Below are 13,065 nucleotides of genomic sequence, written 5' to 3' on the forward strand. Positions count from 1 at the left end.
TGTGGCGTCTGACAAGTGAAGAAGGACAAGGGCTGTATCTCACTGGCAGTTACTTTGCGTTATAAAGCCCCCTTTCCTTTTCTGGGGCGTCCAGGGTCCATGTGTGAACCAACTGACTTTCAGCTTCAGTCCTGATGACAATAGGTTTCACACAGTCATCCTGAGTATTTTTCAGTTGAAACTGGAACAGTGTATCCATTTTTAAGGATATTGCCGCTGTTTGACTGTCATAAGTTTCATTTTAATGTTATACGATCCATATTTCAGCCTTAGGCCTTTTTCAAGCACAGAACTTTCTTTATATGTCAAAAAACACCAGGCTGGTTGACATATAAATAAGTTTTTTTGCTCCAAAATGGCCTAAGATCGAAATCGGGATCTTACAACAGTCAAATAAAAATTATTACAGTCAAATGGCGGCAGGTTCATTCAGAAATTCATCTTGATTGTGGCTCCAGCCGAAAATTCTCAAGTGTATCCAATGACGTTTTCGCCTCACCTCTGCAGAGCGGAAATAATGGTGTGAAGGATTTAGTGTTTGCTTCGCTGAGTTATACAAGAATGTGACCACAAGCATTATTGTATCCTAAGCACTATGTTACACATCAGTGTACATTGATATTACGCCTGCCAGTGTTTTAATAAAGAATTCCGTGAGGCCGTTTGACTGTGGGTCATAGGCAGGGGCACGATTTCGCAACTTAAAAGTACCTCTGATGCTTGTTCCGACTGCAAAACTTTCCCACAATCAGAGTTTATCACTTGGAGTACTCTGTGGGTCAAAATGATGCCTTCTACAATGGATCTTGTGATTTCCGTAGCTTCAGTAGTTGGCACAGCTTTGCTGACAGTGAAGATAGTGACACAGTGACAACCTCCCAAGACGGTGGTTCCAATTCGCTGAAAAGGCGTTGCTACAGGCAGAATTAGTAGCAGAAGCCCCGTACATAATTTGGGCACCTGGATTCATAGAGACATTATACCTGTGTCTGATTCTGTTTAGAATCTTCACGTATCCCAAGTGGGCAGATGTTGAAGCACCTTGGAAATACTTCAGGACAGTTGACTCTAGATGAGCGGGGATGAAGATCAATCATTTCTCCCTCACCGTATCGCAGTTCCTCTTAAACAATGTACTCTTTATTTATTAAAATTCTCTTTTGGTAGTTACTGCTTCTTCAAGGCTTCTCAAGTTTTCAATACTGATTGATCCTCCCTCTGTTCAGAAGCAATATCGTTTAAACGTAAGCTATCACCCTTTCAGCAGTTTCCTCAGCACCTATTCCATAATTGTTGGTTTCGGTGTGAAGTTGTGGCTCAGCATTCTCACCATACAACGCTAGGACTCCAGATGATCATAGTGCCCCCTTAAAGACAACTAAAGATGTTTCGTATTCCCAGTTCTAGAAAAATTCGGCGTCTCCCTGCGGTAACTTTTGTAAAATATATACTTCCAGGCTGTTATCAAATATCGATATATCAACATATTTTCCAATAAATATCAATAACAATGTGCGATATATCGCCCCGATATTCTGGCATAACAATATTGAATGGTAAAATCGAGTCCAATATTTTTATTTTATAATACACTCCTGGAAATTGAAATAAGAACACCGTGAATTCATTGTCCCAGGAAGGGGAAACTTTATTGACACATTCCTGGGGTCAGATACATCACATGATCACACTGACAGAACCACAGGCACATAGACACAGGCAACAGAGCATGCACAATGTCGGCACTAGTACAGTGTATATCCACCTTTCGCAGCAATGCAGGCTGCTATTCTCCCATGGAGACGATCGTAGAGATGCTGGATGTAGTCCTGTGGAACGGCTTGTCATGCCATTTCCACCTGGCGCCTCAGTTGGACCAGCGTTCGTGCTGGACGTGCAGACCGCGTGAGACGACGCTTCATCCAGTCCCAAACATGCTCAATGGGGGACAGATCCGGAGATCTTCCTGGCCAGGGTAGTTGACTTACACCTTCTGGAGCACGTTGGGTGGCACGGGATACATGCGGACGTGCATTGTCCTGTTGGAACAGCCAGTTCCCTTGCCGGTCTAGGAATGGTAGAACGATGGGTTCGATGACGGTTTGGATGTACCGTGCACTATTCAGTGTCCCCTCGACGATCACCAGAGGTGTACGGCCAGTGTAGGAGATCGCTCCCCACACCATGATGCCGGGTGTTGGCCCTGTGTGCCTCGGTCGTATGCAGTCCTGATCGTGGCGCTCACCTGCACGGCGCCAAACACGCATACGACCATCATTGGCACCAAGGCAGAAGCGACTCTCATCGCTGAAGACGACACATCTCCATTCGTCCCTCCATTCACGCCTGTCGCGACACCACTGGAGGCGGGCTGCACGATGTTGGGGCGTGAGCGGAAGACGGCCTAACGGTGTGTGGGACCGTAGCCCAGCTTCATGGACACGGTTGCGAATGGTCCTCGCCGATACCCCAGGAGCAACAGTATCCCTAATTTGGTGGGAAGTGGCAGTGCGGTCCCCTACGGCACTGCGTAGGATCCTACGGTCTTGGCGTGCATCCGTGCGTCGCTGCGGTCCGGTCCCAGGTCGACGGGCACGTGCACCTTCCGCCGACCACTGGCGACAACATCGATGTACTGAGGAGACCTCACGCCCCACGTGTTGAGCAATTCGGCGGTACGTCCACCCGGCCTCCCGCATGCCCACTATAGGCCCTCGCTCAAAGTCCGTCAACTGCACATACGGTTCACGTCCACGCTGTCGCGGCATGCTACCAGTGTTAAAGACTGCGATGGAGCTCCGTATGCCACGGCAAACTGGCTGACACTGACGGCGGCGGTGCACAAATGCTGCGCAGCTAGCGCCATTCGACGGCCAACACCGCGGTTCCTGGTGTGTCTGCTGTGCCGTGCGTGTGATCATTGCTTGTACAGCCCTCTCGCAGTGTTCGGAGCAAGTATGGTGGGTCTGACACACCGGTGTCAATGTGTTCTTTTTTCCATTTCCAGGAGTGTATATTTTTTCGCAATTTTTGGTAAATATTTTAAATTGTCCTTTTGAAATTGTGGCAGGACATAATTTTCTTACACTGTGTGAAGGAGCCTTACTACTTTTTTAATTTTCATCACGTTCAGTCTTTCTCTTTGATTGTGCGGAGCAAGCACAGGTGGCACAAAGAAGAATTTTGACTGCACTGGAGGGGAGGGGGGGGGGGTTCTTCACGTCGGCATTCTCCAACAACAGTTACTGAAAATAATGAACAAAAATCTAAATGGCAAGATTGCGGTGGTTGGACTGGTGTAAGGGTAAATGCTGACGTCATCGGCGCTTGGCGCTGCCAACAGAAACTGCAACTTTTAACTTGACGATGCAATTTTGTCATTGGAACTGCTAGGTCGCTGGCGTTTGCAGAAATGAAAAAGTAGGAATTCAACATGAAATGATGGAGACAATTCCGATATGTAACGAAAACCGAACGATGGACCCATCGGACACTGTTTATTCGGCCGCTTGCATGCATTTACCATTGTTTGCCAAGTGGTTACCGCCAAGAGTGAACGTGAATCGTTTCCCTTTCAGTTCTTGCTCTAAGGGGGACAAGCACTCTGCTAGCTTGTCGATGTACAGAATATCTACTAACAAATCAATACTTAAACATACTTGTCTGTGTTAAGGGTCAGTTGCCAGTCCCTACACCAAGTGTCTGTCCGCTGCAGATCTTCCTGCATTTCGCTACAATTTTCTAATGCTGCAACTTCTCTGTATACTACAGCATCATCTGCGAAAAGCCGCATGGAACTTCCGACACTATCTACTAGGTCATTTATATATATTGTGAAAAGGCGACAAGTCAGCCGAATCCTCCACCAGAAAATACGTCTGGTGCGTCACACACGGCATTAGTGACTGTACGTGTGTCATATGATAGGAATCTCTTGTCGACGCCCTGTCGAAAAATGCTATTAACCTTTTTGAAGTTAAGTTCCATTTTGGAAGTTTTGACTCTGGAATTCCTTTGTTCTAACATAGTTCACATCTGTTTGTTTCTTCTTTTCATTCCTATGAGAGGTCTGTGTGGTATCTCGCCTGCTCTCACTATTCATCATATTTGAAACTTCCAGGCAGATTAAAACTGTGTGTCGGACCGAGACTCGAACTCGGGACATTTGCCTTTCGCGGGCAAGTGCTCTACCATCTGAGCTACCCAAGCACAATTCACGCCCCGTCCTCACAGCTTTACTTCTGCTAGTACCTCGTCTCCTATATCATATTTACTTGCAACGGTAATGTAGGTTTACCACGTGACTATATTCTATAACCAATGCATAGTATGACAACTGCAAAGACTACAGAAAGAAAGCAAACATTTAAATGGACTGACGGACAAAAAAATGTGTGTGAAATCTTATGGGACTTATCTGCTAAGGTCATCAGTCCCTAAGATTACACACTACCTAACCTAAATTATCTTAAGGACAAACAGAAACACACCCATGCCCGAGGGAGGACTCGAACCTCCGCCGGGACCAGCCGCACAGTCCATGACTGCAGCGCCTGAGACCGCTCGGCTAATCCCGCGCGGCGACCTGACGGATAGTTCATAATGTTGGGAAAAGAAAAATTAATGAAGTGCCACAAAGGAGTTTTGAACCCAGCTCAGAAATGGTTCAAATGTCTCTGAGCACTATGGGACTTAACACCTGGGGTCATCAGTTCCCTAGAACTTGGAACTACTTAAACCTAACTAACCTAACGACATCACACACATCCATGCCCGAGGCAGGCTTCCAACCTGCGACCGCAGCGGTCGGGCGGTTCCAGACTGAAGCGCCTAGAACCGCTCGACCACACCGGCCGGCAGAACCCAACTCGTCCACCTTGTATTCCAACACCGTGACCAACAAAACGCTGTGGCACTTCCATTTCACTCGATGTTGCACTTGTTAAGCTTGGACCGTTCACTCTTTCTACTTTGCCTTTTTTTCATTGTTCAGTACATCTTCTTCATGTTTTCACATTTGATCTGTGTTCAGTTTTTGATGGGCTATCCAGTGGGCCATCGTATCAATAAGTCTGAGAAGCGTCCGATGGGGAGTTTCCGTTGTGAATGCAGACTGGCGTTCTCTCCCGCCCTCTCTATTATTCCCATGAGAAGCTCCATTAACCACCTAACGTTGGAGCTCTCAGTGACTAGCAAGCCCGCCCTGTGTACTTATCTGGACTAGGCAAGAAAACTGACCGCTGATCCGACAAGAGAGGCATCACGCGCTGGCTCAGAAGTATTATCAACACTGGGCAGCACCTCGTACCTGTTGGTATGGCGTAAGGAGTCAGAGATATGGCAGTTCCCTCTTTCATCTTCCACCCAGTGATGCGTGAACCGACCACTGTCCACCACCCTCTCTCTTTCGAGTGAAGACGTGCTGGTCAGATGTTGAGTATCGAAAGAAGCAGCTGCAACCAGGTCCCCAGGGGATTCCAATGGCATCAAAGGTGTCGCAGGTCTCGTCACTGGCTCCCCGTTGTCACACAGGTTTGAGCAGCAGTCAGAAGCCTGTCAACTGTGGCCAATACAGCTTCCAGTTGTTTATTGACAGCAATCAATTGTCCTTGTGTCCGCTGTCAACAAGTACAGTCCCTTCCATACCGCACAGTGTGAAAAATAGAACAAGATCTCAAAAAATACCAACAGAGCTGTCAGGAATAATTGCGAAAGTACAAAGAGAATCCCGCAAAAGAGAAATTGCACGACTTTGGGGCTACTGAGATTGAAATGTACCCAAGATATGAATGAGGGGAATAAATAAACACTAAAATCTGCTGTGCTGCTTTCGCACTACAGCCTAAGATCGCAAGATCCGGAAGCTCTGAAAACAGAAATAAATTTTTGTACTCAGAATGGATACAGTTACTTTTTCTAGAAACTCTGCTTGCACTAAAGCTACTGCATGAAATGAATACGCAAACCTTAAAGCACTGATCTAACCCGTAGGCTGTGTGCTAACAAGAGATTTAAACGAAGTCACGTGACACGGCGCTTCCGGTGGCAGGGAGATATCTGAGAAATTCGCCTCCGAATGACATATACTAAAATTTACGCAAAAAACTTACAGTAAGGTACTAGTAAATAGTCTACTCAGAAGTAAGTTAGAATACCACTAAGCTAAACAATGTATGCCAACTGCGTGCAACCGATAAGCTGCTACTGCTGCTCATCTCCGTTCTGGTAAGGGGCTGGAGCTCTGCTGCGTATTTACTATTTGCAAAGGTCGCGAAATCAAGTAAACATTGCAGTTCTAGCGACTTCTGTGGCGGAGAACTACAAAGTAAACTCACACAACACAAACGATCGAAAAATGTTATTACAACAAAAATAAATAACACCACTAAAAAACTGCATATAGAAGATGAAGAAAAGTGACACACTGGGAGGTCTGCATGCGATTGCTTATCAAGACAAAAGTTTATCTAGCAAAATCAGATCGAGTCAATTTTGGAAATACACGAACGTAAACGAGGAGCTGGCAACAAAGTCACTTCGGCAGTGCATCGGGATGTACGGAGGAACATTTATCATCCAACACTACTACGACGGCCGTCGTAGCTCACAGACTAGACTGCTGGGACATTAAACCAATATCCATCATGGTGCTATGCTTCGAATCCTCCTCAGGTTAATTTATTAATTTTTTGTCGACTGTTTTCCAGTTCTCATCGTTTATAACCAGGACGTCATTATGTCGCTTGACAACAGCCTAGCATGTGACAGCGGGATCCATTAAACTGCTGGCAAGTGTCTACTAACCGCATAGTGTATAACCGCACAACCACAACTGGTCATGTCAAGTTCATGTAGGGCGGCTTCGAGGTGGAGTACGCAGACGATGAATACGCCGATATGCTTCTAGTGCTGGGTGTATCCGATAACCTAGCTGCTGCTGCTGCTGCTTCTATGTATGGTGCAAGATACTCCCAAAGGTGCCATCCTGTTAAGAATGTTTTCGTCGTCTGGAGTAAAGCCTTTGGGAAAGCGGTGATCTTCTACCACAAGTAATGGACAGAAGTCATCCAAGGGCTAGACGTACTCCACAAAAAAGAGGACGCGATTCTTAAAACCGTTCACGAATCACCTCCGCGAAATACTCGCGGTATTGCAGTGCGGTTCCATATATCTCAACGACTAGTTGTTGAAGTGTTGCATCCGTATCATTACACGTTAACTCAACACAAGTGGCCAGAAGAACGCATTCGACGAGTACAGTTTTGTGAATGGGTTTTGCATCAAGTGGAAGATAACGAAAATTTAAAAAGTAATATGATATGGACTGACAAAGCTAGCTTCACTCGTGAAGGTATTTTCAGTTTCTAAAACATCCATTATTTATCGTAACACAATCCAAATGTCACCCATGAAGGTCGCTTTCGGGCACGCTTTGGCGCCCACATGTGGCCTGAATTCGTGTGAGGAGTGCTTTTGGGCTATCACTTATTGCCAGACAAGCTGAATGCACCCCTGTAACATAGTTTCTTAGCAATACTTCGCCTGACGCATCACAAAACGTTATACTTAATGTTCGGTGACAGCTCTGATTTCAGCATGATGGTGCACCGCCACACTATGGACTGAATGCGAGTAGATATTTAAATCAAGTGTTTCCAAGGAAATGAATTGCTCGTGAAGGTCCAGTGTTCTGGCCCCCACGTTCTCCGGACATTAATACACTAGATTTTTATTTGTGAGGACACTTAAATGAACACGTTTATAGTACTCCACCCACTGATGTGCACAACCTAACAGCTCGCTTGCATCCCTCTTTTGCAATCGTGGATGCAGATGTGTTGCCTAGAGTCCATCACAGTATGATGCAGCGAGTGGTGAAGTGTTTGCAAATGCATTGTGTTCGCTTTCAACATCTTTTTTAAAGAGAAAGTTGCTCGTACGCGTACATATTGGTTCTGTGAAGATAATCCTGGACACCAAACGTACAAAATGGCATTATTTTGAAATCTAGTGCTGTCTAACTATCGTATTTTTGTACCTTACTGGATACAGATGATGTTGCTGTGTCCACTATTATTTTCTGTTGGCTTTATTCGTGTCATGGACGAAACAAAGCGGTCGTTTACACCTGTCAGAAGTTCGTGCTACGTCTTAATGTTTAAATAAAGAAATATACAAGATTCGCACTGTGGAGGTGTGAACGGGATACAATTCGATGCTTTAACAGAAGACTGCTGAAGATTAGATGGTTAGATTACGTAACTAATGGGGAGGTACTAGACAGAATTGGTGAGAAGATGAATTTGTAGCAGAACTTGACTAGAAGAAGGAGTCGATTGGTAGGACACGTTCTGAGGCATCAAAGGATCGCCAATTTAGTATTGGAGGGAAGTGTAGAGGGTAAAAATCGTAGAGGGAAACCAAGAGATGAATACACTAAGCAGACTCAGAAGGACGTGGGTTTCTGTACTTACTTGGAGATAAAGAAGCTTGGTCAGGATAGAGAGGAATGGACAGCTGCATCAAACCAGTCTCTGGACTGAAGATCGCAACAACAACAACTGAAAAAAAAAGTTTGAAGCAAATGCGACTCGAATGTCGGCGAGTCTTCATATCCGTTCCTCACGGCATTGCCTCGTCTCACTGGGTGAATGGGACAGCTCCAGGTTAGAAATGAGTTCGTACTCCCAGTTTCTGGTCACGCTACATGCAGTTACACCATAGTTAGGGCCTCGTTTTTTCAATCGCATTTTTATTAAACCTTTGGTGTGACTAAGTTTTGCTAGATACACAATTGTCTTCAATTGGGACGACGATTCGCATACCGACTGCCAAGTGCAACATGTTTTCTTCATACTGTTTATTGTTTACTTATACTCAGAAGTAGTAAGAATACCATTAAATTACACTGAAGAGCCAAAGAAACTGGTACACCTGCCTAATATCGTGTAGGGCGCCGTGAGGACGCGTAAGTGGCCAACACGACATGACATGGACTCGACTACTGGAGGGAGTTGACAGTGTGAATCCTGCAGCGTTGTCCATAAATCTGTAATAGTACGAGGGTCGATGTCTGGGGAGTTTGGTGGCCATCGGAAGTGTTTAAATTACGAAGAGTGTTCCTGGAGCCACTCTGTAGCAATTCTGAACGTGTGGGGTGTCGCATTGTCCTGCTGGAATGCTCAAGTCCGTCGGAATACACAATGAACATGAATGAATGCAAGTGATCAGACAGGATGCTTACGTACGTGTCACCTGTCAGAGTCGTATCTAGACGTATCAGGGGTCCCATATCACTCCATCCGCATACGCCCCACACCATTACAGAGCATCCACCAGCTTGAACAGTGCCCTGCTGACATCCAGGATCCATGGATTCATGAGGTCGTCTCCATACCTATACAAATTGAAACGAGGCTCGTCCGACCAGACAACATGTTTTACAGTAATCAACAGTCCAATGTCGGTGTTGAAGTGCCCAGGCGAGGCGTAAAGCTTTGTATCGTGCAGCCGTCAAGGGCATGAGTGGGCCTTCGGCTCCGAAAGCACATATTGATGATGTTTCATTGAATGGTTCGCATTTTGACACTTGCTGATGGCCCAGCATTGAAATCCGTAGCAGTCTACGGAAGGGTTGCACTTCTGTAACGTTGAACGCTTCTTTTCTGTCGTCATTGGTCCCGTTCTTGCAGGATCTTTTTTCTGGCCGCTACGACGTCGGAGATTTGAGGTTTTACTGGATTCCTGATATTCACGGTACACTCGTGATATGGTCGTACGGGAAAAATCACCACTTCATCGCTACCTCAGGGATGCTGTGTTCCATCGCTTGTGCGCCGACTATGGCATCACGTTCAAACTCAATTAAATCTTGATAACCTGCAGCAGTAACCGATCTAACAACTGCTCCAGACACTTGTCTTATACAGTCATTTCCAACCGCAGGGCCGTATTCTGCCTATTTACATGTCTCTGTATTTGAATATGCATGCCTGTACCAGTTTTGCCGGTCGGAGTGGCCGTGCGGTTCTGGGCGCTACAGTCTGGAACCGAGCGACCCCTACGGTCGCAGGTTCGAATCATGCCTCGGGCATGGATGTGTGCGATGTCGTTAGGTTTAATTAGTTCTAAGTTCTAGGCGACTGATCACCTCAGAAGTTAAGTAGCATAGTGCTCAGAGCCATTTGAACCATTTTTGTACCAGTTTCTTTGGCGTTGCAGTGTAAATGACGTATACTGTCTGCGTACAAACGATACGCCGATGCTGCTGCTTCTGCTGGTGATCTCCATTCTGTCAGGAAGCTGCAGTCTTCTTCAACACATTTACTAGTATATATATTTTTTTTTAAACGCAAATTCTTTACAGACGAATGGAACAACTGGTAGAAGCCGACCTGGGGGAAGATCAGTTTGGATTCCGTAGAAATATTGGAACACGTGAAGCAATACTGACCCCAAGGGTTATCTTAGAAGCTAAATTAAGAAAAGGCAAACCTACGTTTCTAGCATTTGTAGACTTGGAGAAAGCTTTTGACAATGTTGACTGGAACACTCTCTTTCAAATTCTGAAGGTGGCAGGGGTAAAATACAGGGAGCGAAAGGCTATTTACAATTTGTACAGAAACCAGATGGCAGTTATAAGAGTCGAGGGACATGAAAGGGAAGCAGTAGTTGGGAAGGGAGTGAGACAGGGTTGTAGGCTATCCCCGATGTTATTCAATCTGTATATTGAGCAAGCAGAAAAGGAAACAAAAGAAAAATTCGGAGTGGGTATTAAAATCCATGGAGAAGAAATAAAAACTTTGAGGTTTGCCGAAGATATTGTAATTCTGTCAGAGACAGCAAAGGACTCGGAAGAGCAGTTGAAAGGAATGGACAGTGTCTTGAAAGGAGGATATAAGATGAACATCAACAAAAGCAAAACGGGGATAATGGAATGCGGTCGACTTAGGTCGGGTGATGCTGAGGGAATTAGATAAGGAAATGAGACACTTAAAGTAGTAAAGGAGTTTTGCTATTTGGGGAGCAAAATAACTGATGATGGTCGAAATAAAGAGGATATAAAATGTAGACTGGCAATGGCAAGGAAAGCGTTTCTGAACAAGCGAAATTTGTTAACATCGAGTATAGATTTATGTGTCAGGAAGTCGTTTCTGAATTTGTATGGAGTGTAGCCATGTATGGAAGTGAAACATTGACGATAAGTAGTTTGGACAAGAAGGGAATAGAAGCTTTCGAAATGTGGTGCTACAGAAGAATGCTGAAGATTAGATGGGTAGATGACATAACTAATGAGGAGGTATTGAAGAGAATTGGGGAGAAGAGGAGTTTGTGGCACAACTTGACTAGAAGAAGGGATCAATTGGTAGGACGTCTTCTGAGGCATCAAGGGATCACCAATTCAGTATTGGAGGGCAGTGTGGAGGGTAAAAATCGTAAAGGGAAACCAAGAGACGAATACAATAAGCAGATTCAGAAGGATGTAGGCTGCAGTAGGTACTGGGAAATGAAGCAGTTTGCACAGGATAGAGTAGCATGGAGAGCTGCATCAAACCAGTCTCAGGACTCCAGACTACAACAACAACAAACGCTAGCTGTCAAAGCCCCACTCCACCTATATGAATGCCAGACTGTAAATTTTTGTCTACGTAATGCTTCATTAGGCAGCATCACAAACTGCATGTCTGTCCAGATCTACACTGTGAACCCTATTAGTTTCACAGCATACACATGACTGACTTTTAAGTAATACAAAAAGAAACCTCTTCAAACTGCGATCCAGGGAATAGGCCTACCAGACAGATTTTCATGTGGACGTCTACTAACCCCCCTCCCGCGGTGTGTTGCAGGCCTCTTCCAGCGGGTGATCGCTCAGAGTGGCAGCGCTCTGGACGCGTGGGCCCTGCCGGAGAGGGAGCCAGGCCGGCAGGCACGGCGGCACGCCGCACTCGTCAACTGCACCCGCAGCTCCTCCGCAGAGCTGGTCGCCTGCCTCAGGGGCGTCGACCACCGCCTGCTGGTTGACACTACGGACAGCCTCAAGGTACGTGCTCTGGCGTCGTCGTAACTGTCACTACTATACTTCTGCTAAAATAACATCGCCGTTGACGCTTCAAAGTGTCCAGTGGTAGCACCACTGGTTTTCTCAGGCTGCTTGTGCTCACCGTCTCGCATGTTTTATAGCTGTATACTCAGTATTATCAGGTATGGCTGGTTGCACTGAGAGGGGTGGGGAAAGGCCCTGATACATTTAAGGTTCGGCTCATATGAATGAACTTTCTCCACATCTGAAATAACGCATCGTCTGAAGTAGAGCCTTGCAGAAAGCCAAATACTAACTGATTTTGGGACGTATACTACAGCTCTACAAAATATTTCGTAAAACAAATTGAGAATACTTTTTTTTCTGATCTCGTTAAACAAAATTCTTGTTAACAGGTTTTAAGAAAATTATTGTTGACAATGTCATTATTTTAGCTCACATATCGCAGTTTGACGATGAACTCATATTCTTTTCGCCATGGCCATTTACATCTACATAGTAATAACAAATGTGTAAAATTGTCGTATCCGTCTGTTTCTATTTGAACACGCTAATCTCCGAAAGTACTAGAAGAATTTTCACGGGGTTTTCGTAGGTAAATCGGTGCACGGAGCAAAGGTATCGAGATTGAAAGTTTTATTGAAACTTTCTTGTCTTTTCTTTGCCTGCCTGAACACGCTAATCTCCAAAACTTACAGACGGATTTTTATTGGGTTTTCACGCAATAAAACTGCCGCATCAGGCATGACGTAGTGACGTTTACATTTACTGCTTCTTTGGCTCTGAGCACTATGCGACTTAACTGCTGAGGTCATCAGTATATTGCTTTTTTCCTACCAACTCTATTTGTAACACATTTAGCAGACGGTATCCACATATGCTGCTTAATAAAAACTGGGTGTTTTGGAAATCAGCGTTATGCAAACACAATTAGTTTATTTTTATCTTTCCCCAGACATGTCTCGACACGAATGTGTCATCTTCTGTGGGTTACATTTTAATTTCTTAAAATTGCATCACTA

General features: G+C 45.2%; 1 protein-coding gene across 1 annotated transcript in view; it reads left to right on the forward strand.

The window, feature by feature from the left end:
* The window catches only part of LOC126268026 (juvenile hormone esterase-like), a 530,118-nt gene that overhangs the window by 269,429 nt on the left and 247,624 nt on the right, over nucleotides 1-13,065 (forward strand). Inside the window, exon 6 of the mRNA XM_049973445.1 lies at nucleotides 11,850-12,043. Coding sequence (XP_049829402.1) covers nucleotides 11,850-12,043 — 194 coding nt within the window. The remainder of the gene's footprint in view (nucleotides 1-11,849; nucleotides 12,044-13,065) is intronic.

Source organism: Schistocerca gregaria, chromosome 4 (genome assembly GCF_023897955.1).
Source record: "Schistocerca gregaria isolate iqSchGreg1 chromosome 4, iqSchGreg1.2, whole genome shotgun sequence".
Classification (NCBI taxonomy): domain Eukaryota; kingdom Metazoa; phylum Arthropoda; class Insecta; order Orthoptera; family Acrididae; genus Schistocerca; species Schistocerca gregaria.